We start from the raw sequence: 27,953 nt of genomic DNA, 5'->3' as shown, positions 1-27,953 counted from the left end.
ATAAATAATATTCTGTAAGACCACTTAGAACACCACTTACACGAACTGCTGGACCGGAGATGGCCTAAACATAGGGTTTAGACCGTTGCCGTCCCTACTCCCGCCTAGCCGACCCCACTCGTCCCAGTCCCAGTCCCAGTCCGCCGCCTGGTTCCTTCTTGCTCTTCCCTCCACTCTCTACAGACGCAGATTGACAAGGAAGAGAGAGAGAGGCCGAGGGGAGGAGGCGTCGTCGTCTTCTTCTGAATGCCTGAACGTGAGTTGGAATCCGCTCGTATCTTCCTTGTGGCTCGCAATGACCGAATCTAGTGCGGGGAAACCTTTTGCTTGTGGGGTTTTGTGGGGTGCGGGGTTTGTGTCTTTCTGTTTGATTCTATGCAATGTGGGTTTGTCGTGTTGGCGGAATGTTCGTAGATTCGGGGTATTTGACTGGTAGCTGGGGCCTGGGTGGTCTTCGAGGCGCGCAGAGCCCTGTTCGTGGTGAATTCCATTTACTGGCTGATGCAGTAATAATTTATCGGGGGTGCCGGGGGGGGGGGGGGGGGGGGGGGTGGGGTGCGTTTCCATGCGTGCGCCGCATCGATTTGTTTGTGTGTTTTCGTATGTGTCTCATTCGATTCGATTAGCGGCGTGGCATTAGCCCTTCGAGTTCTGATTGCGAGTTTTGAGTTTGCTCTTGCGACCAGTGGTTTCGTATCTCCTTTCGTTCCAATCGACGAACTAAATCACTTCGTTTCTGCATTCCGGTGGTTGTAATCATGGAGATCTTTTTAGATTTCTTCAGTTCGTTTGCCGCATGCTTATTAGCATGGACGCGGCAATAGCTTCGTGTTCTACCTGTGCGGGTGTGTTTTCAATTTCTGGAAATCACTTGGTTGGTTCAATTAGATTTTTTTTGCTTGCAAAGGATTTTGGGTTCCAGTTCTTTGGCGGATGAAACACTGCTGTCATTTTTTCGCCTGACTGTGCGGGGTTGGAATTAGAGGTCGTTTAGTACGGGTGCTCGTTTTTGCTCTATAATTTCTCTACCCTGTCACTCTGGGATTCTGTTTCTGTTTCTGCGTTGATCATGACCTCCAATTGCAATGATTGAATGGTTCGCTTCGTCTGTGTTTGGAAATCAGTGTAACATTCGGCTCCTGCTTCCATTGTTTCTGTTTCCGAAATTATAGTTCTGACTTCTGAGATATATGACACGAGGAAGTCACTCTCGCATATATCTGGCCACTGAGGATAGTGTTAAGTGTTATGTCAAGTACTTGTTTCTATTTGAGCTAGGTTTACATTCTGATTAGTGGTGTTTTTAAAATTTTCCTCTGCACCTTGTTAGTTTTTTTTTTGAGGAATTCACTCCATTCCAAATTTTAAGACGTTCTTCCTTTCCAGGTAAATTGCTATTGCTAAGAATCTAGATATATACTAACTATGTTTCTAGAAAAGCTAAAGTGTCTCATAATTTGGAACTGAGGAACTGAGGGAGTAATTTTATTGCCTTGGCTTTTCTGGATGCACATTTTGTTGTAGGCGGAAACTGTATTATCCTTATAGTTGTGCTTTTGATACTCTAGTTTTAAAAGCCTCTTTGCTGTCTTTTTCTGAATTTGAAAACATAGACCAAAGTGCTGCAGTACATTCTAGATTGCCACTTGGGTTTTGGGTCTCCATTGCTAATGATTCTGCAGAAAGCAATAGGCATTCCCGTTACTAGTTGTTTGCCCCTTTTAAAATATACGAGCAGCCTTCTTGCTTGTTGACTTGACCCTTTGACTTTCAAACGAAATTCCATTGTGTTACAATTTATTCTTCTTGCAAGAATACTCTGATACTATTATATCTATGCTCTTTTCACTTTTATTCTCATGTCAAAAAGCAAAAACATACTTTAAATGTTTGATGGAGGTTATTAATGGTAGTGTCTGTCATCATTTACATTTCCACCCTTTTCCCCTTTGTATTGGTTATATATGTCAGTGTTCAAAAAACGTCATTAAATGCTTGCTTAGGCACGTCTAAGCGCAAAACAGAGCCCTATCGTGTTGCTTAGGGTATATGTGTCCGATTAAATGTGGGACAAGCTGACAAACCCATCGTGGTGAAGAAATCAAGGGGTAGGGTTAGGACGTCATGTGGTGTCCATGTCACTGATTTTGCTTGCCCTTTGGTCGATTTTGCATCCAGTACTCGATTATGCCTTGCCTGATGTGTGCAAACACACACCCTCAGAGGGAGAGAGGGGGAGAGAGAGGGAGGGAGGGAGCAAAGAGCGGATGGGGATGGAGTGCCATGAAAGATGAAAGGAGAGCTGAAGGAGACGAGCCCACAAGCGGAGCAGAGGTGGCATGCCATGGAGCAAAGAGCGTATGGGGTGCCACGAAAGGGGAGTGAAGGAGACGAGGTTGCCCACAAGCGGATTGGAGGTGGCGTGCCATGGAGCAAAGAGCGGATGGGGATGAGGTGCTGGAACAGATGGGGATGGGGGCATGCCGGCGTTGGGAGCAGAAGCAGAAGCGGCTGTGTGAGAACTTAGAACCCGTGGCGGCTGTGTACATTGATTTGATGATTGCATTATCTTAAGTTTTAGGATAATTGTGCTACATTTATATTTTTTCAAGCTACTTAATTTTAGTGAAACATGAACATTATGCTTCTTCTGTTGTTGGAGCTTGTTTCCACATTTTGATTTTGATGCATGTGATCTTCCCTTGCAATGTTTATTGTTGCAAACTGTGAAGAGTTATGTAATCCTAGCTGAACATTGGCTCTGATGCCCCTACTTTTCAGCAATGTGTTTTTATCTGGGTGACATGCATATTTGCATGTTTTCATATTTATATTTTCTTTGTTCTCCTTATTTGCATGGCTTTTGGTGTTTTATGGTTTAGCATTATTCCTAAGGAAACTAATTTATGCGTCTATTTGCTGTTTCTATTTTTTTTTTCTCTTATCCCTTACAGTCAACAACAGTTTTATTTGGATTCCAGATAGTATGGCTGCCAAAATGGCTGGAGCTGTCCAAGTGCTCAAGGATGACACTGTTAAACGCACACCCATGGCACGACCTAGTAACGGCCGTGAAGGAAAGCCCATTAGGTTGCTGTCGAACCACTTCTCAGTGAAGCTTAGAGGAGTTGATGCTGTTTTCTACCAATACAGTGTAATGAACAACTTTGAAATTCTGCATCTGGTCCGTACCTCATCTATTTATTCTGAAATTACTTTTGGTTACATTGTAGGTCTGCATCAAATCTGAGGATGATAAGGTGGTTGATAGCAAGGGTATTGGCCGAAAGGTCATAGATAAACTATTGCAAACATACTGTTCTGAGCTTGATGGGAAGGATTTTGCATATGATGGAGAGAAATGTCTATTTACTGTGGGACCTCTTCCACAGAATAACTTTGAGTTCACTGTTATCTTGGAGGAAACATCTTCAAGGTACATGCACTTTTAGTTGAGACAACTTTTCAGACTGATCTGCTAGAAAGTGAAAATTTATGACTGTCCACTGTTGACTGATTATCATGCCTAGTTTATTTAGATCTCTAACCATTTCCTAATCTGTTTTTTTCAAGTGGTTTTGGCTGGCCAGTCTACTTCTTACGCCTTCCTAATGTTCCTTTTTTCTTGTTTCTATGTGGCTCTATGCTGCTGATTGCATTTTTTCTTAGATAGATATGTTGCCTCTAAAACAGTCAGGCGGTAGTTAGTCACCAATGCTCTCCTTGATAACCATGATGTTGTGATCTATCATTAATTTGCAAAAGAGAGAAAGGGCCTCTAGCCTAGTGGCAGTTGTTAAGGCTTCCGAGTAGTACCTCCAAGTTCCGGGTTCGATTTCCCTCGAGGGCGAATTTTCGGGCTTGGTTAAAAAAATCCTCTTGCTGTGCCTCATCCGCTCTCGGGTTACGATGTCCTGTGCGTCACCCTCCGGTTGGGCCGTTGCAGAGTGGACGGTTGACGCCGGCCTGTTAGTGACGGGAGGCCAGGGTTCGGGAATTTTCTCGGCCAGCATCATTGTTTCGGTCTCTTCTTAATATTATACCGGGATGACGGTCATTCCCTCCTCGGTCGAGTTTTTTTTAATTTGCAAAAGAAATTGAACCTCAACAGAGATAGTACTGTTTGATATTTTTTTGACAGTCTGTTTGCACTGTGATGAGGAACTCAGTAGGCAGCTAATATGAATAACTACTCAAAGTTCATGTGCTATTCAGGGCTGCTGGTGGAAGTCCAGTGCATGAAAGCCCTACTCAAGCTAACAAAAAGCGAGTCAAGCGATCACATCTGGCAAAAAAGTTCAGTGTAGACATAAGTTATGCCGCAAAGATTCCTCTTCAGTCGGTTGCTTTGGCTCTTCGAGGAAGCGAGTCAGAACATGGTCAAGATGTTCTGAGAGTCCTTGACGTTGTTTTAAGGCAACAGCAGGCTAAGAGGTATGCTTATTTGTTTTGTCAGTGCAATAACATATTTTCTCTGTTTGGTTATCATTTGTCTGTTGTTTGTTTTGTACAGAGGTTGTCTACTTGTTAGACAGTCATTTTTCAGTGATGATAGTCGAAACCTTGTTGATTTAACTGGTGGAGTTAGTGGTTGTCGTGGACTCCACTCTAGTTTCCGTACTACAATTGGTGGTCTTTCACTAAATATGGGTATGGATTTTAATACATGTAACTGGACTTTGATTCAAATTGCCAACATTGATATAATCGTTTTTTTGGTTATACAGATGTTTCAACCACTATGGTTGTAACTCCTGGACCAGTTATTGATTTTCTCGTCACAAATCAAAATGTAAGAGACATCAGAGATATTGACTGGCCCAGGGTCTGTGGAATAACATACTCCCTAAAATGTTACATTATTTGTTTTCTGGAGAGCAGAGCTGAAAATATTTTTATTAACTTCTATCTTTAAGTGATGCAGGCCAAGAAAATGCTTAAAAATCTCAGAGTTAAAGCTAAGCACAACAACATGGAGTTCAAGATTATTGGCCTTAGTGATCAACCATGCTCTAGACAGATGTATGGATCTGTTCTTGCGATGTGCTTTCTTCACTATTCCATTTCTTTGCTGATCCTGTACTATATTGTGCACAGGTTCCCAATGAAAGTTCGAAATGGAAACATCGAAATTAAATCTGTTGATATCACTGTTCAGGATTATTTTAAATCCAAGCAAGTTGAGCTAACAATGCCTTATCTGCCATGTCTTGATGTGGGAAAACCAAAACGCCCTAATTATCTCCCAATTGAGGTTGCAACCCTGCTTTCGTTTCAGTCTACATTCTACAATGTAGTCTGGTTAGCATAGTTCCTAGATAAAGGGGGTTGTCATAATATCTTACTGCACTTGATGTTTGAGTTGGTGCTATTAAAAATTTTCTTTTGCAGTTATGCCACATGGTATCACTTCAACGTTATACAAAGGCACTGTCTTCTCAACAAAGGGCAATGTTGGTTGAAAAGTCACGACAGAAACCTCAAGAAAGAATGCGAGTTGTTACAGATGTGGGTTATTAAATTCGGTCAATGTTATTACCTCTCCCTGCTTTCTCCCCTTAACTTGGTACTTACAGTTAAAATGTGCAGGCTGTAAAAAGTAATATGTATGATGATGATCCAATCTTATCTTCATGTGGTATTGAAATTGAGAAACAACTTACTCGTGTTGACGCTCGTGTTCTCTCTGCACCAGCGGTTAGCCTATTTTGCCTTCTCAAGTTCTCATTCTCTATGACACTTTCATATATAAGTCATATTTTTTAATTGTTTTGATTGGATATGCTATTCAGCTAGTTGTGGGCAACAGTGAAGATTGCATCCCAAACAGGGGTAGGTGGAACTACAATAATAAGGTTGCTACTAAGCTACTTACGAGAGAACACATTTATCTCAAAACATTTGTGCTGAACTTTACCCTTTATTTTCACTATTGCAGAGGCTATTCGATCCAGTCAAGATTGAGCGTTGGGCCATTGTTAATTTCTCTGCTCGTTGTGACATGAGCCGAATCTCAAGAGAACTGATAAACTGTGGACGCAGCAAAGGCATTGTAAGTCTTTTGTGGTATTTTATTTTCTTGCATGCTTTGATGGATGGGATGGCGATGGATCATCTCAAGTTCTGAACCTAACAAACTTACTTTGTTTGAAGCACCCTCACAAACAAAAATTTGTGTAACATGAGCAATGGTGTGATCCAACTAAAATTCATGGGATTACCCCATGATGGGCCACACTATCCTTGTTGGGGTCGATCCTAAAACCAAAATGCCACGAAAGCTTGAACACGTTTAGCATTCTTGTTATACTGTGCTTTGACCATACAAGTTATCCCTTGTTTTCTTCAGTTCATTGAATGTCCTCACAGTTTGGTGGATGAGGACAGCCAGTCTAGGAGATGTTCACCTGTGGAAAGGGTTGAAAAGATGTTTGAAAAAGTCAAAGCAAGCCTTCCTGGTCCTCCAGAGTTTCTCCTTTGTCTTTTACCAGAGAGGAAGAATTGTGATATTTACGGTAATATATGATAGATTACTGTTTCTATGCTACCATGTATCCTTTATGCAACTAATCTCAATATGCTTTGAAGGGCCATGGAAGAAGAAAAATCTTCATGAAATGGGTATTGTCACTCAATGCATTGCTCCAAGTAATAAGATGAATGATCAATATTTCACCAATGTTCTTCTAAAAATTAATGCTAAGGTATACATTTATCAGCATCTGATTTGTGGCTGCACCTTGTTTGAACAAATATCCTATTATTAGCTTTCTTTCTTGACTAATATCATTTTTCCTGTCGACTAGCTTGGTGGAATGAACTCCAAACTGGCACTGGAACATCGTCAAATGATACCAGTTGTGACTCAAATACCAACATTAATTCTTGGCATGGATGTTTCACATGGTTCTCCAGGTCGAGCAGATATACCATCAATTGCTGCGGTGTGTCTTGTTCTCTCTTGTGTTACTTGCATCAAGCAAAGATTGGTCTTCACATTACTTATCATATACCTATATGCAGTCTCATAGTTTAAATGAACAGCAAGCACAATAAGTTGCACTATATCTAGGGAACACCAACATGAATGTTATGGCGAATGCGCCGAAGTGTTGCGGTGAGTGTGTTGGTTCTTGCCCTGGACGTGCTGCATCACAACCTAGGATAAATTCAGGGTTTGTTAGTTTGTTCAGATCTGCTAGTATATAGAGTTGATTTGTTACTTGAATAAGATTTGCTAGGAGGTCTGTGAGGTGCCTAGTCTATAAAGGCACTTGCGAGTGTTAGAAGCATTGATATGTATTGTGTATTAGACTTAACTGACTGGGCCCACCTTCTGCGTGAGGGATGGGGCCCAACCCATGTATAGGGGGTTTGCGCCTTAGGGTTATGGTCAGCTGTCGGCTCCTCATGTCGCTGGTCGGGCTCCTCCCTCCCCTATATATGTACTCCTATACACATGAATACAATCATCTGACTTCGGCGACACATCCCTCTAACATGGTATCATGAGACTAGATCCGATTTGCTTCCACCCTCTGATCTTGTCCTAGGGTGTGCCACACCCCCCTCTTCCCTCTCCCTAGCCGCACCTCCTGTTTGCCATGGTGGACAACATCAGCGAGGGCCACTCCAGCCTGACCGACAAACAGAAAGCCGCTCTAGCTGCTGCCAGCAAGAAACAAGAAGAGAAATAGGCGTCTGCTCGCGTCGCCGCGGAGAAGGCAAGCCTCGATCTGGAGGTTGATCGACAACGCGAGTCGTTGCTCTCGCCCTGGAGAAGGAACAAGATGCTGTCTGTTCCTATCGACGAACAGAAGCCGCTCTAGCTACTGCCAGCAAGAAACAAGAAGAGAAATAGGCGTCTGCTCGCGCTGCCGCGGAGAAGCAAGCCTCGATCTGGAGGCTGCTCGATAGCGTGCAGGTCGTTGCTCTCGCCCTGGAGAAGGAACAATATGCTGTCTGTGCCATGGAACGCCACCTCGCAGCATAGAAAGTAGTGGCGCCGACCAAGAACAACGATGACACCGCCTCTAGCGATGACACAACTGCCGCCCATGACACTGCAGTCATCTGCACCTCCACGCCTAGGCAACCATGATCCAGGACATCCATGCCTTGGTCACGATCGTCCTCGATCTCTCGTCCACCAAGTACCCTAGGTGGCGTGACATGGTGCTGCTTGCCCTTCGCTGCTACGACCTCGACGATCATGTTCTCTCCAACAACGTTGAGACCATCGTGTACTGGCACCACTACGACGAGCTTGTCCTTTCATGGATTCTTGACACCCTCTCCATTGAACTCCTGGAGCGAGTTTGCAAGCCCTCTAAGACAACTTACTAGGCATGGCAGGCGATCGAGTCTAAGTTCCTTGGCAATCAATGGTCTCGAGTCCCCAAACTTGAACACTTTTGTGCTTTCAAACACGGTGACCTCAGCATCAGCGAGTATTGTCGCAAGATGAAGGTTATGGTGGACGAAATTCGTTCTTTGGGCGAGGAATTGGTAGACAATTATCTCGTCCTCACATGAAGACCAATCTTTGCTCACATGAAGGCATCGACGAGTATTGTTCCATGAAGGCGCCGATCAAGCGTCAATCACCGCCCCTCTGTTCCATGTCGTCTGCAACGACCTCGAGCTTGAGGAACTTGACTAGGAGACTACGATCGATCTGGACTCAGCAACAACCTTCTACTCCACCATAGGTTGCCCACAACAACTCGCGTAACAGCAGCCTGCTACGCAAGCTGCGCCTCCCTCTTAGGCATATGCCCCCTACTGGCGGCAACAACAAAGGGAAGGGCAAAGGAAGATGCGCCAACGACCACTCCTCCAGCGACAACCATGACCTTGGCACCGAGAGCATCAACACCCCATGGCTATCGTTCGACAAGCCGTGCACGGGCATGATCACCATGTGGCACAGACCACGTCCCCCTCTACAACAACATGTGCACCCTCATCAACATGCCCTGATGGCTGTCTCGCCCCACCTGGCGCCTAAATGGGAGGGGTTTAGTTTATTAGCGTGTTGTGGCGGTTGAGTGTTCTGAGAGTGTTGTTTGTGTTTTTTCTTGTACGTTTTGGACCCTAGGCCCTTTTCCTCTCCTTTTAATATAATCATACACAACTCTCCTACGTATTCGAGGAAAAAAGGCTTAACTGACTAGGCCAACCTCCTGCGTGAAGGATGGGGCCCAACCCATGTATAGGGGCCTATGCCCTAGGGTTAGGGCCAACCGCTAGCTCCTATTGCCGGTCGGGCTTCTCCCTCCCCTATGTATGTACTCCTATACACATGAATTCAGCCATTTGTCTTAGGTAATCTTGTGCCTGGCCGGCTATAGTATACATGGATAGAGGGAATTAGGGAGAGGAGGCCGGATCCTATTGATCCTGTGTATTATTGGCTTCCATAGACATATGGGTTTCCTTTTACCTCTCTTCCTCCTCTCCTATATATGTACACGGTCTGTCCCTCAATGAATACAATCAATCATTCTTCCTCAATTCCATTCACTTACATAGTATAAGAGACCTAGGATTACTGATCCTTCCCTCTTTTTTTCCTCACCGCTTCCGCCTTATTGCACGCCCATCCTTCGGCACAACCATGACCGGCCTCCCCTCGCCGCCCCTCGACGCTGCCTCTGGCTCTGAGGTGTTTCACCAGGTCAACACCGTCGACATCTCTGCTGTTGTGGCGTCCGAGCACGCTGATCCTATCCGCGCCGCCAAGGAAGAACACGAGCGCAAGGCTCTGGCCGCTCGTCAGGCTTTCCTCGCGCAGCAAGAGCGCGGTCGAAGCCCGCGTTCGCGCCGCTCAGGAGCGCGCCACCCGGGAGCGCGTGGCCGCTGCTCCTCTCCAGCCGGAGGAGGAAACTCATTCCTTCGGCACCGCCGCCGCCGACATCCCACCTGCAACCCTTTATGCGGCCCTTCTTCACCACGAGGCAGCAGCGCTGCTCAATCTCCACGCCCAGGCTGTTGCAGTAACCAACATCCGGGATTTCGTTCCGCTCTTCCTTGACACCAACTCCACCTTCTACGCCTGATGGTGTGAATCCTTCCTTCTCACGCTCACCAAATTCTCCTTGGAGCGTCACGTCCTCTCCGACTTTGTCTTCCACGAGTCATCCGATTGGGTCCGCATGAATGCCGTCGTCCGCACTTGGCTCCTTGGCACTCTTTCTGATGCCCTAGCTGACATTGTCTCTAAGCGCGACGCCTCTGCCTGCACTCTCTGGCTCTCTATAGAGTCCCAGTTTCTTGGCAATCGCACCACACGTGCTCTTTATGCCGACCAAGAATTCCGCTCCTTCTCCAGGCGATCTCCCGGTCGCTGAATATTGTCGCCGCTACAAGAAACTCGCCGAAGATCTACACGATCTCGGCGAACCAGTCTCTGGCCGGACTTTGGTCCTCAACATTGTTAGAGGCCTCAACGAGCACTTCCAGGTTCTCGGACTTCACCTGCGCCGCACCCACCCACTCCCCAATTTATTGCAGGTTCGTGATGACCTGGCTCTCGAGGAACTCCCGATGGCAAAGGCCGCACCGGCCGCTGCCCTCGCTGCTCTGTCCAATACCGGCAGCTCCAGCGGATCCTAGTCGTCCTAGCCGCGTCCCCTTCACCCAACTAGCAACAACAGACTGGTGGGCGTGGCGGTGACGACTCCTTCCAGTAGCGGGGCAAGCGAGGCAAGCGCGGTGGCCGGACCTCCGGTGGTAACCGTGGTGCACTGTCCGCTGGTTCCAGCCAAGTTCTCAGTCCACAAGGCGGCCATAGCTACTACAATCCTTGGACGGGGTCGATTTACATGTGGCCAGGGTGCTACTACAATCTCCAGCACCTTCTCGTCCACCGACCTCAGGGCCCCCCTGCTCTAGCCCAACTGCCTCAGGCCTTCCTCGCTGGTCCCCCTGGTTAGTGGGCGGGCTCCTGGGGGGTCCCCCTCAGGCATACGGGCCGGCCCCCGACTACATCGGCGCTGCTCCAACCTCTCCTGGCGGGATCTCCAGCAACTCGCCGCCAACTTCCAAACCACAACCCTTCAACATCCCAGCAACACGAGTGGTTCTTCGACACCTGTGCCTCCAGCCACATGACTTCCAACGCTGGTATACTTTCCCAACCCTCTTCCTCACATCATCTTCCCTCCAACATTGTTGTTGCAATGGTAATCTTCTTCCTGTCACATCCACTGGCACTACTCAACTTTCCCATAATTTTCGTCTTAACAATGTCTTTGTTTCACCTTCTCTCATTAAAGATTTAATTTCTGTTCGCCAGTTCACCATTGACAACAATTGTTCTGTGGAATTTGACCCTCTTGGCTGTTTTGTGAAGGATCTTCCCACTCGGCGCGTGATCCTTCGATGTGATAGCTCCGGCCCGCTCTACCCGCTCAGGAGCACGGTATCTTCTCCATGCTACCACCTATGCGTTGTGGCATCAACGGCTTGGACATCTAGGACCTGCGGTTTTATCCTAGCTAGCTCAGTCTTCTGCCATCCCTTACCCCGAATAATAGCAACTCCATATGCCATGCTTGCCAGCTAGGACGTCACGTTCGTCTACCTTTTCATTTTTCTTCATCACATGCTACTCAAAATTTTCAATTAATACATTGTGATCTTTGGACTTCACCAATCACTAGTGTCTCCGGTCATAAATATTATCTGGCCATTTTGGATGACTGTTCCCACTACTTGTGGACGTTTCCCTTGCGCCTTAAGTCTGACACCTTTTCCACCCTTACAATTTTTTTGCCTATGTTCGCACCCAATTTGGTGTCACCATCCAGAGTGTTCAATGTGACAATGGTCACGAATTCGACAACCTCAACGCTCGCAATTTTTCTCCTCCCATGGGGTTCTTTTGTGCATGTCTTGCCCTTACACTTTCCCCCAAAATGGCAAGGCCGAACGCATCGCTCCATCAACAATGTCGTCCGTGCACTACTTTTTCAAGCTAGCATCCCACCCACATTCTGGGCCGCTGCTCTTGGCACCGCCACATATCTTCTCAATATCCTTCCCATAAAGACACTTGCTTTCGCCACACCCCACTTCGCCCTTCTTGGCAAGTCCACAATCAGTGTGATTAGCACCTGCCATGTATTGTGATTGGCACCTGCCATGTACACCCAGCCACATTGGCTATATATATGAACGTCACCACCTCACTGTGGTGTGTGGTGTTTTCTCCAATCTTCCTATCTCTCTACATGGTATCACAGACCGAGATCAATTAGATCCTGGACCTTCTGCTTCCGCCTCTCCCCCCTCCACCTTTCCGCGCGGCTGTCCTCCGACGCCACCATCCACCTCAGGCTATGCGCCACTCCCCCTGTTCGCAGCCACCCACGATGCCTGATGACGACGCTGCTGCTGCAGCCGCTGTCGAGGCCGTAGCCGCCGCCGCTGCACCACCACCACCATCGCCGCAGGCTGTCATCGTCCACCCCTACACCGCCGTCAACGTGAAGGCCCACATTCTGGTAACTTTGGAGATGAAGAATCCCAATTTCACCAAGTGGGCATCCTTCTTCAAGGCCCTGTGTGGGAAATTCAGTCTTCGCCCCCACATCAACGGGCCTCCTCCTCCAGCTGGTGATCCATCGTGGGACATTGCTGAGTGCACTGTCCGCGGCTGGATCTTGAACACCGTCGCTGACTCGGTTCTTGATTTGCCCTCACCGACGAGAACCAGTCCGCCACGAACTGTGGGTGGCGATTGAAGGCCTCTTCCGCTCCAATCGTGCACCCCGCGCTGTCTTCCTGCTTGAGGAGTTTCACTCCTTGAAGCAGGGGACTCGACGCTCGATGAGTACTGCCAGCGACTCAAGGTCAAGGCTGCTGCCCTACGGGACGTCGACGAAACCATCGAGGACGCCCGACTCGTCCTCAGCCTCCTCCGCGGCCTCAACCCAAGCTTCAGCGGCACTGCCGACGACATCGCAAATTCTGCTGTCCTGCCATCCTTCTCTAGGGCCCGCGAGATGCTCTCCCTCAAAGAGCTGCGTCTCGCTAATGACGAGAAGACCACGACAGCCTCCTCCATGGTGGCTGCCTCTGGCTCCACCTGCACCTCCACGGGATGTCGCTCCTCCTACGATGCTCCCACCGGTGCTCCTCCCAAGGGCTCCGGGGGCGGGGGCAACAAGAAAGGCAAAGGTAGCAAGAAGCAAGGCGGCTGGCGCGGCCAGGGCAACGCCAACAACGGCTGGCAGCAGGGCAGCGGTAGCGGTTGGCAGCAAGGCAGCAATGCCCAAACCGGGGGCAACCGCCCCATGGGGCCATGGTTCTGCTACAACCCATGGGCTTCCCAGGGCAGTGCTCCTTCAGGTGGCGGCTGGCTGCAAGGCCCCAAGTCTGGTAGCTGGCAGCAGGGCCGCCAAGGTGGGCGCAACCAGGGCCTCATGGGTGCCAACCCACAGGCCCACTTCGCCGCACCGCCACCTCCTTCCCCGGTGTGGGATCAGGCCGGCCTCATCGCTGCCCTGAACCAGATGGCGCTCTAGAACTCCGGCTGGGTCATGGACTCTGGCGCCACCTCCCACATGCACAACACGGATGGTATACTTCTCCCGTCAACCCTCCTCTGTCCCATCCATCACTGTTGGCAACGATCATCACCTTCCTGTGTCTTGCTCCGGCACCTCCACATTGCCTGGCAGCACTTCATCCTTTTCGCTTCGCAATGTTCTAGTTGTCCCATCTCTAGTGCGCAACTTACTTTCAGTTCGCCAATTTACTCATGACAACAATTGCACTATCTAATTTGACGCGTTTGGTTTTTCTGTTAAGGACCTACAGACCAGACGCGTGATTCTCCGCTCTAATAGCTCTGACGGCCTCTACACCGTCCCTGCCACGCCCCAAGCCAACCTCGCCACCTCCACCAACCTCTGGCACCATCGTCTTGGTCATCCAGGAGCTGCTGCCCTAAATTTACTTAGACAAAATAATTCCATCTCATGTAATAAGTCCGCTCACACTCTATGTCATTCATGTCAACTTGGCAAGCACGTGCGGCTGGACTTTGGAAATTCCAGTTCAGTTTCATCTCTACCATTTGAGCTTATTCACTGTGATGTTTTGACCTCTCCCGTTGCCAGTGCGCAGTACTACCTAGTCATCCTCGATGACTTCACTCACTTTTGCTGGACTTTCCCTCTAGTCCGCAAGTCCGAGGTAGCCACTCACATCATTAATTTTTGCGCTTATGTCCACACATAGTTCAACCTCCCTATCAAGGCTGTACAAGCTGATAATGGCACTGACTTTGTTAATAATGCCCTCACCACATTCTTTGCCTCCAGCGGCATTCACTCACGACTCTCCTGCCCTTACACCTCTCAAAATGGCAAAGCTGAACGCATCATTCGTTCTCTGAACGATATCGCCGCACACTGCTCATCCATGCTCACATGCCACCCAAATACTGAGCAGAGGCGCTAGCTACAACCACCTATCTCCTAAACAGACGTCCCTGCTTAGCCATTGGCCATAGAGTTCCCTTTGAGCAACTCCACCAGTAGCCCCCTGACTACACCATTCTTCGTGTTTTCGGTTGCCTTTGCTATCCCAACCTCACAGCCACCTCCAAACACAAGCTGGCACCACGTTCCACAACTTGTGTATTTCTCGGATACCCATCTTCCCATAAGGGTTACCGTTGTCTTGACCTCGCCACTAGACGGATTATCATTTCCCGTCATGTTGTCCTCGACGAGATGCGATTTCCTTTTAGTGTTGACCCCACCAGTGCGCTCCCCAGCTCTCTGGATTTCCTTGTTACAGGTCATACCGTGCCGGTGCCCTGCACTGCTGCCATGACACCCCATGAGGTCGCTCCGTCGCCAGCCGACGTTGAGCAGCCGCAACATCGAGCTCACTTGGAGGAGCTCGCTGAGGATCCAGCTATCCTCCAGATTGGCCAAGTTCTTGCACCTGCTTCGGCTGGCCCTCCACCCCTACGGGTGTACACTCGACGGCGTGTTGCTGCTCAACCACCTCCACCAGAGCTGGAGGTACCACCACCGGCGCCCGCTGTTGCTGCACAGACGGCGCCCGTCGTTCCTGCACAGCCGGCGATCGCTGTTACCGTATAGCCGGTTCCGGCTCCAGCTGTGGTGGCTCCTTCGAGCCCGCTGCCTCCCACCTCGAGCCGTCCGGTGACACGGCTCCAGACAGGCTCGCTGAAGCTTGTCGACCGATACGGCTTCCCACCGGCAGCTCACGTCGTCACCGTCTCCACTGCCTCGCCGGTTCTCCGTGACTACCGAGGGGGCCTTGCGGACCCCCAATGGCGCGAGGCTATGGCTGAAGAGCACAAGGCGCTTGTCGAAACCAACACCTGGCGCCTCGTTCCCCAGTCCACCCCCGTCCACCCGGTGCCAACGTGGTCACCGGCAAATGGATCTTTAGGCATAAGTTCCACTCCGATGGCACCTTGGCTCGCCACAAGGCTCGCTGGGTGGTCCGCGGCTTCACCCAGCGCCAAGGCGTCGATTACAACGAGACCTTTAGCCTCGTTGTCAAGCCTGCCACCATTTGGGTCGTCCTCAGCATCGCGGCCTCTCGCCAGTGGCTCATCCACCAGTTGGATGTGAAGAACGCATTCCTTCACGGCCACCTGAATGAGACTTTCCGCAGCCTCCTGGCTTTGTCGACCCGGCACGCCCTGACACTGTCTGCCTTCTTCAGCGCTCACTCTACGGGCTCAAGCAGGCCCCTCGGGCGTGGCACCAGTGCTTTGCCACGTTCCTTCGATAGCTCGGCTTCGTCGCCTCTGCCACCGACGCCTCACTCTTCATCTTCACTGAGGGCAGCTCCACAGCTTACTTACTGCTGTACGTCGACGACATCGTTTTCACAGCCTCTTCGGCTACTCTACGTCGACGACTCATCGACAGGCTTCACTCTGAGTTTGCCATGACAGACCTTGGGGAGCTCCATCACTTCCTGGGGATATCCGTCACTCGCTCCTCCGACGGTCTCTTCCTCAGCCAGCGACAGTATGCTGTCAACCTTCTTTAGAAGGCGGGCATGGCCGAGTGTCACTCGACGTCGACGCCTGTTGACTCTCGTGCCAAGCACTCTGCCACGGAGGGCGCTCCTGTCACCGACCCCGCCGCGTACCGAAGTCACACGGGCTCTCTTCAGTACTTGACGCTCACCTGCCACGACCTGGCATATGTTGTGCAGCAAGTGTGCCTGTTCATGCATGACCTGCGCGAGCCTCACCACGCGCTGATCAAGCGCATCCTTGACGCTCACCCGCCCCGACCTGGCATATGCTGTGCAGCAAGTGTGCCTGTTCATGCATGACATGCGCGAGCCTCACCTCGCGCTGATCAAGCGCATCCTTCGATACGTGAAGGGCACTTTATCGGCCAGTCTCCACACACTGGACCCGTCGACAAGCTGATTGCATACTCCAATGCTGACTGGGCTGGGTGCCCAGACTCCCGCCGCTCCACATCAGGCTTCTGTGTCTTCCTCGGCGACAATTTGGTTTCCTGGTCCTCCAAACGGCAAACCACCGTGTCACGGTCCAGTGCGGAGGCCGAGTACAGGGCTGCTGTTGCTCATGTGGTCGAAGAATGCTGTTGGCTTCGACAACTCCTTCAGGAACTTCATCTTCCCTTGAAGGTCGCCACAGTCGTTTACCGTGACAACATCAGCGCCGTCTACCTGCCAGTTTAGCTATTTGAGGATTTCCGGTCCAGTCTTTGCATTCGGATTCCTGACGCTTCGACTGTGGGAGGCTGATATATATATATATATATATATATATATATATATATATATATATATATATATATATATATATATATATATATATATATATATATATATATATATATAGCAAGTGTATATTAGGCAAGTCCACAATCAGTGTGATTAGCACCTGTCATGTATTGTGATTGGCACCTGCCATGTACACTCAACCACATTGGCTATATATATGAACGTCATCACCTCACTGCGGTGTGTGGTGTTTTCTCCAATCTTCCTATCTCTCTACAAAAACCCCTCATACGAACACCTTTGAGTTTTGGGCTGCAAGTGCTATCCTAACCTTACCCCCACTACACCCCACAATCTCTCCTCTCGCTCCACCTTATGTGTTTTCCTTGGCTACTCCCCCACCACAAAGGATATCTTTGCCTTGATCGCCTCTCCAACCGCATCATCATCTCTCGCTACGTGGTCTTCGAGGAAACCTCCTATCCCTTTTCCGAGAATCCCTCTCCACCCAAGAGCGCAACATTTGATTTTTTGGATGACATACCTGACACGGTTCCAGTTCCATTCGAGCTGTCACCTTTCTTCACTGCAGGTACCACCAACAACTCTGGTCTTCGACCGGTTGCCTCTACGTCGGACTCGACTGGGCACACCGGCAACCCCCGAACACCGGTAGTCCCGCTCATTGGGCCTGCCACTTCAGCCGGCCCTCCTGCTGGACCTTCCTGGCGTTCTTCGACGTCTAGCACCACCGGCGCTCCACCAGGCTTCTCTCCCATCGGCTCTACATCAACGCTCGCCGCTGGGATGTGCACTCCTGTCGACCTAGCAACGACCGGTGGTACTTCTTCAACTAGCCCTGCCACGCTCGCTGGGCCTCCTTACCCTTCCCTGGTCACTTCCTTGGCCAGGTCTACTCTCGATGGTAGAACAACACCGTGGCGCCAACTTCACCGCCACCCAGTCCCTGCGTCCTGGCTTCTACGACCTCGCCTCCACCCTCAGTCCCTGCCGGTGCGGTACTTGTTCCCCCGGTCACCAATCAGCACGACATGACCACTCGTGGCAAGCGCGGACTGCGGTTCCTGGCTCTGTTTGAAGCTTCTGTGCTCTCACCAGTGCCTCAGAGTTATCGTGTTGCTCTCCCCGATCCCAATTGGCGGACAACCATGGAATTGGAGTACTCAGCGCTCCTTGATAACAAGACTTGGGACCTCATCTCCCGTCCTTCACACTCCAATATTGTAATTGGCAAATGGGGTTTCAAGCACAATTTCATTGTTGACGGTTCTCTTGAGCGCTACAAAGCGCGTTGGATTCTTCGAGGCTTCACCTAGCGTTCAGGCATTGATTTCTTTGAGACTTTCAGTCCAGTTGTTAAACCTGCTACCGTACGGACAGTCCTGTCACTGGCTCTATCTCATGGTTGGCCCATTCATTAGCTAGATGTCAATAATGCATTCCTTCAGGGCACTCTGTCAGAAACAATTTATTGTGCACAACCTTCAGGGTTCAAGGATTCTGTCCATCCAGATTATGTCTGCTGTCTCAACCGCTCACTGTACGGTCTTAAGCAAGCTTCTCGTGCCTGGCATAGTCGCCTTGCCTCTCATCTATTTCAGCTTGGTTTTGCATAAACCAAATCTGATACATTATTGTTCGTGTATCGCAAAGGCGAAGACATGATTTACCTCCTGCTCTATGTTGATGATATTGTACTCACTGCATCCTCCATGGCACTTCTTCGGCGCACCATTAGTGCTCTTCACCAGGAATTCTCTTTGAAGGACCTTGGGCAATTACATCACTTCCTTGGAATGCATGTTCAACACACCAGTTCCGGTCTCTACCTGTAACAACGGCAATACATGATTGAGATCCTTGAGCAAGTTGGCATGAGTGAATGCAAACCATGCACTACTCCTGTTGATATAAATCCCAAGCTTTCAGCCGATGGTGATCTAGTTTCAGACGCTACAGATTTTCACAGTCTTTGCAGGTGCTCTTCAGTATCTGACATTCACACGTCCTGATATTTTATATGTAGTTCAGCAGATTTGCCTTCACATGCACGATCCAAGAGAGGCTCACCTTACTGCCCTCAAGCGTATTCTGCGCTACATTCGTGGCACATTGGACTTGGTTCTTCTTGTGCGCCCTTCTCAGTTTGAACTGGTGGTCTACTCAGATGCAGATTGGGCTGGCTGTCCAGTTACTCATAGATCTACGTCTGGATATGCAGTCTTCCTTGGGGACAATCTAGTCTCCTGGTCCTCTAAGCGGCAAAACATTATTTCCCGCTCGAGTGCAGAAGCTGAATATCGCGATTTCGCCAATGCAGTCGCTGAGGCTGCCTGCATTCGTTAGCTCTTGACTGAGTTGCACTCCCCCCTGCCCAAGACCACCCTGGTGTATTGCGACAACATTAGCGCAGTCTACATGTCTTCTAATCCAATCCAGCACCAGCGTACCAAGCACATTGAGATTGACCTTCACTTTGTCCGCGAGCATGTTGCTCTTGGTGATGTCCGAGTTCTCCATGTTCCAACGACATACCAGTTTGCTGACATCTTCACCAAAGGACTTCCGTCATCGGTGTTCTGTGAATTTCGGTCCAGTGTCAACGTCCGCTGCCACTGCGGGGGGTGTTAGAGAATCTGTTATATATGGGAGGGCCTGAGCCTGGCAATCTTGTGCTGGCCGGCTATAGTATACATGGATAGAGGGAATTAGGGAGAGGATTTCCTTTTGCCTCTCTTCCTCCTCTCCTATATATGTACACACCAATCATTCCTCCTCAATTCCGTTCACTTACAGGGGGAGAGGAGTACTGGTCAGGATCAATCACGATCCTTACCATTTAGGGCCTATTCGGTTTGTTATGGATTATAGGAGGGGATTTAATCCCCTCCAATCCATAACAAACCGAACATGGCCTTAGGAGATTTCTTTTGTCTCACCTCCTCCTCCCTTACATATATGTACATGTATTTCCTCTCAATCAATCAATCCATTATTCCTACCACCATCTAACACTCTCGTTTCTTGTTCGGCGTCGCCTCCACCCGCTCAAGCACTGCCTCGTCTCTACCTATGCTCGCTCGAGGCCCGCCACCATTTTTCCTGGCTTGGGTACCAGACTCGGAGGTTTGTGAGGTGCCTATTCCATGGGCCTATTTGAACTGCTTTTGTTCTGATTCTAGTGGAAAAATGCCGATAAACGGCACCAAATGCCTCGCTTCCGACGCCGCGTAACTTGCCATGTTTCCGACGCCGCGTAACTTGCCATGCTTCCCCCCCATGGAGAAACGTGAGCGTGGAATGAGTTATCCTCAAGCATCGATGAAAATCTCCTTGATTCTCTTGTTTCTTGTTTGGTGCCGCCTCCACCTACTCGAGCTTGATCACTCAAGCGTCGCCCCGCCTCTGCCTCTACTCGATTGAGGCCTACCTCCATCTCTCCTTGCTAGCCGAAGCTAGACCCTGACTTGAGCTCAACATTTTTGCCACCAGACATGCCTCCCTCCTTGCTTAGGCACTAGAGTTGGTGTAGGATCTGAGACTGGAACTGTTGTCTACTCTTTTGGCGGCAACAAGGATGGGCATCCCTTGCAAGGGGAATATGCCTCCTTCTCCGATGACAACAGTGGTGGGTGGTGCCTGAGAGACAAGGTAGGGGGCCTCCCTACTCCATGAGCAGGGCCCGTCGCTAATAGGTGGCCTACCTCCTATTCTACCTTGCCTCGCCCCACCTCACCCTTGTCGTCCTTACCAGAGCCCAAGGACGTCCATGAGTTCTTGTCTGGAAGTGAACACTAAGCTTTCTTTTCCCCGTGATTCTCATAAAAACATTATTCTTGTGTCCCGTTTCTCAATGAATCTACTACAAAAATGAGTTTATAAAAATAACTCGACCTGCGGGTGTAAGACCGCCCTACGACATTATGTTAAGAAGTCCTCACGCAGGTCGAGAAAACCCTCGAATTCGTGTCCCACCCATACAAAGCGGCAACGTAGCCCATGTGATAATTACCGCGACCGGAGCTAGGCCTTAGACCTGTGCTTTGGCGTGGGACAGACGAGGGGATTTATTTAACCAGGCCTGAAATTCGCTCGCACGGGGAGTTGAACTAAGGACATAAGGAGTGCTACTCAGACCACCTAACGAAGTCAATTCAGGCCCTTTCGCTACAATAATGAGTTTATGACACTTTATTCGTAAAATTTAGAGCACAATTACTGTTAGACTATGTGTGTGTGTGTGGGACGACACCACTATTGGCTGCCGGCCCATTAGGGTTATGGTCTCCTGTGAGTGTATATGTTGTAATCCCTTCTCTATGCAATACAATCAAGCATCACATTCCAATATGCTATGGAGCTAGGGTTTCCCACCTTCCCTCCCATAGTCGCCGGTTCATCCCAACTCCCAGCCGCCGGCCTTGCTGCTTCCGCTCCGTCGTCCCCGGGGGGTTCGTCTGCCCTCCCGGGCGGCTCTCCTTCTGATGCTCCTTCCGCTCCTCTTTCCCTTCCTCAACTCTAGGCCGCCATCGTTCTTCTCGGCCATGTCAAAGCCCAAGGCCGTTGTCCTCAACTCCAGTAGCATCAGGGCAAGCTCCTCCACACCTAGGCGTCGGACTCCCTAGCGGCTTGGCCTGATGCGCTCGGCCACCGTTCCCCAGCGTCGACCACTGCAACCAAGTCTTCACCAGCGCCTCCTCTAGCTCTGTTCTCGGCATCGCTCGTCCTTCTTCCCAGACAGGGTGCTCCACTCACCCTCCTGTAGCCCCATGGTCGAGGCCCCCTTGTCTCAGATCCCGCCGTCGCCGTCCGGATCCCCATTGCCGTCGCCAAGATCTCGACGACGTCGCCCTCCTTGCCAAGTTGTGCCTCTGCCATAGCTCGAGCCTAGCTTCCTGGCGAGTCGCCCTTCGTCTCAGCCTCAACGGTGCAGCTCGACAACCCTCTCCACTGCTCCCTAGCTCGCGGCGCGGGCACGGCTGTGACTGTTCGCCCCTGCGCCGCCGGCGGCTGACCGCATGGCCAGTCGAGGCAGAGCCATGGCTGATGGCTGCTGCTATGCTACTTACTGGTAGTGGAGGCTGGCTGGCGTGACACCCAGCCACCTCCCTCTCTTGGGCCGCAGACCCTCGCGCCCTGCGCCCTAGTCGGATCCATGTGGCCGTCGTGTCATGCTGCTCCTCTCCTTCCCCACCTCTTGTGAGCCGTGTGCGCCATGCGACCTCTAACGCGGGTTCCATGATGCGCCCCTGGCGGCGCGACCTCCAGCGTGGGCTCGGCCAGCCAAGCGCAGCCTCAGCTCCGGCACAGGCGTGGCCCTGGTAGGGCACGGTCGGACAGGGGCCGCCATGACGCCTGGATCCCCCCCGGCCGCCGGCAACCAAAGCCACCGGCCTCCTCTCTCTGGCAGCGTCGACCCGCCACATCTGGTCGCCGCGGCCGGCCCTGGTCCTCCTCGGCGCTGGCGCGCTTCCCCGGCCACGACATGACATCCCCTCCCCACTGGCACTCTTCCCTGCCCCGCCGGCTACCTCGCTCCCCCTCCTTTCTCGCGGCTCAGATCCGCCGTGGATCGACCCTGCCATGGCAAGTCCCTGCATTGTCGCGCGACCTTCCCCGCCGCCGGCTCTACTACGCCGTTGGCCGCCTGATCCGCCGCCGCCGCGTCTCCACGCGCCGTTGGCTGCCTGATCCGCCGTGCCTCCACTCGTCGCCGACCGACCAGCAGGTCGCTCCCTTTCTCTTCCCCTGCCTTGTGCGCTGTGTAGCCCCCGTTGTCGTGTCGTCCACCTCTTCCCTGACTGCGCCGACGCCCAGCAGCGCCTCCAATTGTCACGCTTCTCCCGTTGCCGGCGTCAAGCTCCCCTTCCAGGTCCGGCCCCTTCCTGGTTGGACCCGCCCTGCCGTGCGCCTTCCTTCTTCGTCGCCTTTGTTGGATCCGTCGCTGTCGTGACCTTCCTGGCTAGATCCGTCCTCCCTTTGGCTGGATTGCCGTCTTCATGGCTGGATCCATCGTTGTTGTGGCTTTCCCGACCGGATCCGTCGGGCGTGGCCACCCTGACCGACGCAGACGTGTGTGTTGTCGCTAGCCGCCCTGGTGAGGCTCCTCGACGACCGGTCGCGGAATGAAGCAAGAAGGCTCTGAGGTTGATGCTGTCCTTTTGTGTCACCTCGCCGATCGTTGACCCTCGAGCGTCGACCCCTCCCGAAGAACAGGCTTGTGCTGCGTGTCTCCTGACCACGGCCACTTCAACTTCGGCTAACTCGGCATCCAGAGGCTATCGTCTTCTCGGAGTCCACACCGGTCTCTACTCCAACAGCAATATTCGCACCCTCACGACGCTGCGACTGGAGGGATTTCAACCTGTCGGCTCTTACCTTCGGCTTCTACTCCAGTCTCATCGTGTGTGGTGCCCCCTTTGCGATTGTGAGGCGATGTTAGACTATGTGTGTGTGTGGGCCGGCACCACTATTGGGCTGCCGGCCATTAGGGTTAGGGTCTCCTGTGAGTATATTGTAACCCCTTCTATATGCAATACAATCAAGCATCACATTCCAATAATTACAACTTGCTTTCCTACTTTATGATTGCTGGTTTCAACTCTCTTTTTATTGCCTCCCCATGCCAATTTAGGTTGACAAAGACCGAAATTTACATGGGGAGATGCGATAAAAAGAGACTTAAATGTTTGGGGATATACCTAAAGGCTTGTGCTTGAGTAACAGTGCTTGAAAAGCAACAATTGATGTGCCTCAACCATGATTAGGGGCTCTTGTTTGGGACTGAAAGACTCGGTGGTGTTGTTGTAATACTATGCTCTGCAGGTTGTTGGATCTAGATGCTGGCCATTGATATCACGGTACAGAGCATCTGTGCGCACCCAGTCTCCAAAGGTAGAGATGATTGATTCTCTATTTAAGCCACTGGATGATGGGAAGGATGATGGCATAATGAGGTGATTTAGATTAACATCTTTTCAGTTCTTTGTTATGTTCTAGTTGACCTCACAGTACCTTCATGTTGTATGAAGTTATTTGGCTCAGCAAGTGGGGCCTTAGTCTGTTATTATCTAAAAGATAAGAGGAATGACCTATTACCCTTTTCACTTTATCAATGCATTGCAGGGAACTTCTACTAGACTTCTACCAAACCAGTCAACAAAGAAAGCCTAAGCAGATAATCATCTTCAGGTGTGTACTGAGTTATTTTTACCCAGTTATATATGCCTATGGTGGTGTCATTCTTTTATGTAAAAGGTGTGTTTGTTTCCGATGCTAGTTTGTAAGTGTGTTGGTGTGAGTGTGGTGGGTGTGTTGTAATTTATTTGTTATCTCCTAAATACAATGATACACAACTCTCTTACATAATCTACAAAAAAATTGTGTCATACATTGTTAAGCTGCGTTGAATGTGTTACTTCATTTTTTCTCTCCAACTCGAAGGATCATTATTTTGGTGCAGACAGGAATTTTTTGTTTTCTTGAATGACCATTATTTTGGTGACTCAAAGGAACATTTGGTCTTTCTTTCCATGTTAATTTGATGTTTTTTAATTTAGAATAATGAATGGGGGTCTGGTAAGAAGTGTTTGACTCTACAGTATTTTACTAATCTTAAGCCAGGAAAAGTCAAATATCTGTAGTGCTGATTTTGTATCTATATAGTTATTGGTTTTTTTGTCAATAAAAAACTATCATTTCCTACCAGCTTTTCTTAAAATTGTCTATGCAGTTTCTATTCAAATGTGAGCTCTTCTGTGTTAAATGATGAAGATCAGTTTATAGTACAGAATTGACTTTTCTTTGTGTGAAATGCACCATAAACATCCATGTTGTTCTTGCCAGTAAGAACTATATCTGAATATTCAGTTGGTGTCCTTTGATTTTCCTTTTGAGGATTAAAGTTGATACATTTCATTAAATGAATGTTATATTTACAGTGATGGTAATTAAATCATGTATGTTCCTTTCTATTTATTTTGTGGATGTAAGAGTATATTTGTGGTTTATTTTTTCTGTATTGATTTGCTTTTTTGGTTGCTTCACGATGAACTGTGGGCGTTCACTGGTGCTGTGACTTTTTTGGTGTTTCTGTCAAGAGTTCTCGGTATTCAGTGTTGTTGAATTCTTATCCTTATTGTCTGCATATGCAGGGATGGTGTTAGCGAGTCTCAGTTTAGCCAAGTACTGAACGTAGAACTTAATCAAATTATAAAGGTTCTTCTATGCACTGTTTTGCTTGAGAATTCCTTCGTTTTCTTGCATTTTTTAACAAGAGTTAGACGACGCAGGCATATCAGAGTATGGGACAGGGGGACCTTCCGAAGTTCACAGTGATCATTGCTCAAAAGAATCACCACACAAAACTCTTCCAAGCTGATTCACCAGAGAACGTTCCACCTGGTAAGTACCCTTGTCCCACTTAATACTGTTAAAGATTCTTCCCCTTTAAACGGCTTGAGCAACTTACACTTTTTCTTTGCATCAGGGACTGTTGTGGACTCCGGCATAGTTCATCCAAGACAGTATGATTTCTACATGTGTGCTCATGCCGGACCAATTGTAAGTTCTCCTGAGTAATTTTGGATTTTGTTTGACCGGGTGAAATGGACGAACATTCCACAGATTGACGACCCCCGCGTCCTGGTTGCCCCCGCGTCGGGCGACTCGGACGCTCCCCATAATCCCTAGCAGCCGCCGCCGCCCCCTTCGTGGTCCTCTCCCTGCCGCGCCGCTGCCTGAGCTGGCCGCCGGAAGGTCCGTCTGCTTGCGGGGAGGGCGGCGGCAGGGCATCTCCGTCTCCCTCCGGCGGATCTGGGCGGGCGCGGCCGCCAAGGTCGCCGTGAGTTGCTCGTCGGCGTGGTCGGCCCCGGCTTCGCCCCCTCACGACTCGGGCGGCTGCCAACTCCCCTCCCTCCCCATCTCTTTGCCTTGCTGCCGCCAGAGCTAGCTGGCGGGTTGCTCGCACAGCTAGCGGTGAAGGCGTCGGGCGGGTGCTTGCTGCCTTGTCGCGCGTCCAACCCTCGGTGGCGGCGTCCGCCCACTCAGGCAACGGGCCTGCGGCTAGGTGCGCGTCCGCGAGGCTGGCCCGGTGGTGGCGCCTACGCGCCGCGACGGCAATCGCTGCTGCTCGGGGTTGGAGGTGTGCCTGGGCTGTGTGCTCGCGTACCGGATGCGCGGAGGGCTGGATCTGGCGCCCCCATGGGGAGCGGCGTCGACGCGCGGTGGGCTAGATCTGGCGCGCGAGGTTGGCGGCCTCCGCATGCCGTTCGTCGGAGGCGCCGGCAGGCTGGTCCCGGGCTAGCGCATGAGCCGGGGTGGAGGTCGGCGTTGGTGCGCCGGCAGGCCTGCGCAGTCGGCCGGAATTGCGGTGGCGGGACCTCCTCTCGTCTGGGGCAGCATCAGCTAGTGGATCGGGCTAGCGCAGGGTGGTGGTGGTGGCGACAGGCCCAAAATCTTCATCATTTGTGTGGTACGTCGGGGTACCGGCGACGGCGGAGGCAGCTTGCTGTGTCTCGAGGTTTCGGCCAGACGTTGTGCTGGGGGCTCTTGGGCGAAAGTCTCGGCGACGGTGACGCCCATGGGCGTCGCTTCCCCTGTTGAGGGTGTCGCATCCCCAGCGCTATCTTCCTTGGGTGAAAGCCCGGTCCATCGCGGACAGGTGACGGTGGCGTCACAGTGACGTCACTCCCTTCCTGAAGGCGTCGCTTCTGAAGTTCGTCTCGGCCAGGACTTTGCCTTCGGCTGTTGCTTCGCTTCTCGGTGCCTGGTATGCGAGTGGAGGTGGGGGTTTTGCAACGTGAAGTCGGAGCTGCTACATCAGTGGATGTGGCTCGGCAACGATAACACGAGGCGAACCTCCCTTCTTCGTGGTCCAGAATGTTTCGGAGGTCGGGCAAAAACCGGAGGCAGGGCGGAGGGTTAAGATTGGAAGTCGGAGCTGCTCTGTGCCTGAGCCCAGCAACGATGACTTGTTGAGACCTTTCGTTTCGGGCTGTCTGTCTGCTTTTTGTTTGGTTCGCCTGTTAGCTGCTTCGGGAAGTTGGAGTTGTTGGATGCTCTGCATCCTTGCTTGATAACGATGACCTTTAGCAGTTTTGTGTGCTCTCGTGTGGGGTTGTCGCTGCCTGTGTTGTTTGGGCACTCTGTGTCGGCGGTGAGTGTGGTGTCGTGTTGATGTCCCAATCCAACCGATGAGTTGAGTTGTATGGTGTAGGCATGTTGATGTCTCAATCCAACCGCATGTTGTTTGTTGTTTAGTCCGGTCCGGACCACTTCTTCTTAATTAATATAATCGGCAGCTCTCCCGCCTGGTTCGTTTCAAAAAAAAAAAAAATTGTTTGACCGTGCTTGTTAGTAAGCTTGACTGTATATGTGTCAGACATGTTTCATATTGAGCATCCTAATTATGCTATCTTACACAGGGTACTTCAAGGCCAACCCATTACCATGTGTTGCTTGATGAGATTGGCTTCTCTGCAGATAATCTCCAGAAGCTAGTTCTTTCACTTTCATATGTGTAAGCACATACTTTCATGTCTATTTCCTCTATTTCCTTAACTCATGTGAAAATAACATGTTTGTGCTTTGTATAGGTACCAGAGGAGCACCACTGCGATTTCTGTGGGTACGTTGATGTTTTCTTTTGTGCTAAAAAAACCATCACGCACTCTTTGCTGAATGCTGTTTTTTGCTTTTTCAGTGGCACCTATCTGTTATGCCCACCTCGCAGCAGCTCAGATGGGCCAGTTCATGAAATTTGAAGAGTTTGCAGATACGTCGTCAGGGAGTGTCAATTCATCATCGCCACCATCAATACCAGAATTGCCACGGCTGCATGCTGATGTCTGCAGTTCCATGTTCTTCTGTTGACGTGATTTTAGTTTGACCGTTGTGGGGTAGGGCCAATTCTTTGTGAAAGGAACCTTACCTTATATGTTGGCACACAGCAGGCTAACCGTTTTTGTGAAGAAACCATGTAGGTCGTTAGTTGTCGTATATCGCACGCGTGCATCTTTTTGGAGCGGTTTTCGGCTCCCCCCACCCACAGGTGGCGGTTCCGTTAGGTACAGTTTCCAGATTTTAACGATGCTAATACAGTAAAAGCAGTTTGTACATTCTACGCAGATTTTGCAGGGATACGTGGTTAGATGATCTTTTTGTTA

General features: G+C 50.3%; 1 protein-coding gene across 11 annotated transcripts; it reads left to right on the top strand.

Annotated features, from left to right (window-relative positions):
• Positions 1-36: 36 nt before the first annotated feature.
• On the top strand, positions 37-27,953 carry LOC100382704 (uncharacterized). Of its 11 annotated transcripts, none has more exons than XM_020540628.3 (23): positions 37-256; positions 2,986-3,154; positions 3,234-3,436; positions 4,216-4,434; positions 4,514-4,650; positions 4,728-4,825; positions 4,925-5,022; positions 5,098-5,254; positions 5,392-5,508; positions 5,590-5,697; positions 5,793-5,855; positions 5,939-6,052; positions 6,350-6,515; positions 6,589-6,704; positions 6,807-6,944; positions 23,614-23,744; positions 23,914-23,979; positions 24,942-25,005; positions 25,080-25,191; positions 25,277-25,350; positions 27,213-27,307; positions 27,384-27,415; positions 27,491-27,953. In XM_020540628.3, the coding sequence occupies exons 2-23, from the start codon at positions 2,987-2,989 to the stop codon at positions 27,658-27,660; spliced, it is 2,646 nt and encodes an 881-aa protein (XP_020396217.1). In that variant the 5' UTR covers positions 37-256; position 2,986; the 3' UTR covers positions 27,661-27,953. The 11 variants fall into 11 exon arrangements, with proteins under 11 accessions (XP_020396217.1, XP_035816549.1, XP_008651671.1 ...); XM_035960656.1 differs by having other exon boundaries at positions 40-256; positions 2,965-3,154; positions 4,728-4,792; XM_008653449.4 differs by having other exon boundaries at positions 40-256; positions 2,965-3,154.

Source organism: Zea mays, chromosome 7, assembly GCF_902167145.1.
Source record: "Zea mays cultivar B73 chromosome 7, Zm-B73-REFERENCE-NAM-5.0, whole genome shotgun sequence".
In the NCBI taxonomy this organism is placed as follows: domain Eukaryota; kingdom Viridiplantae; phylum Streptophyta; class Magnoliopsida; order Poales; family Poaceae; genus Zea; species Zea mays.
This window is presented reverse-complemented; position numbering and strand designations above follow the sequence as displayed.

Bases quoted from the DNA above. Each gene is read 5' to 3' on its own strand.
- LOC100382704 (XM_008653447.4), top strand. From the start codon at position 2,428: ATGGAGCAAAGAGCGGATGGGGATGAGGTGCTGGAACAGATGGGGATG. The intron at 5,856-5,938 runs GTTGCTACTAAG...TCACTATTGCAG, and splicing joins GGTGGAACTACAATAATAAG to AGGCTATTCGATCCAGTCAA. The intron at 6,705-6,806 runs GTATACATTTAT...CCTGTCGACTAG, and splicing joins TTCTAAAAATTAATGCTAAG to CTTGGTGGAATGAACTCCAA.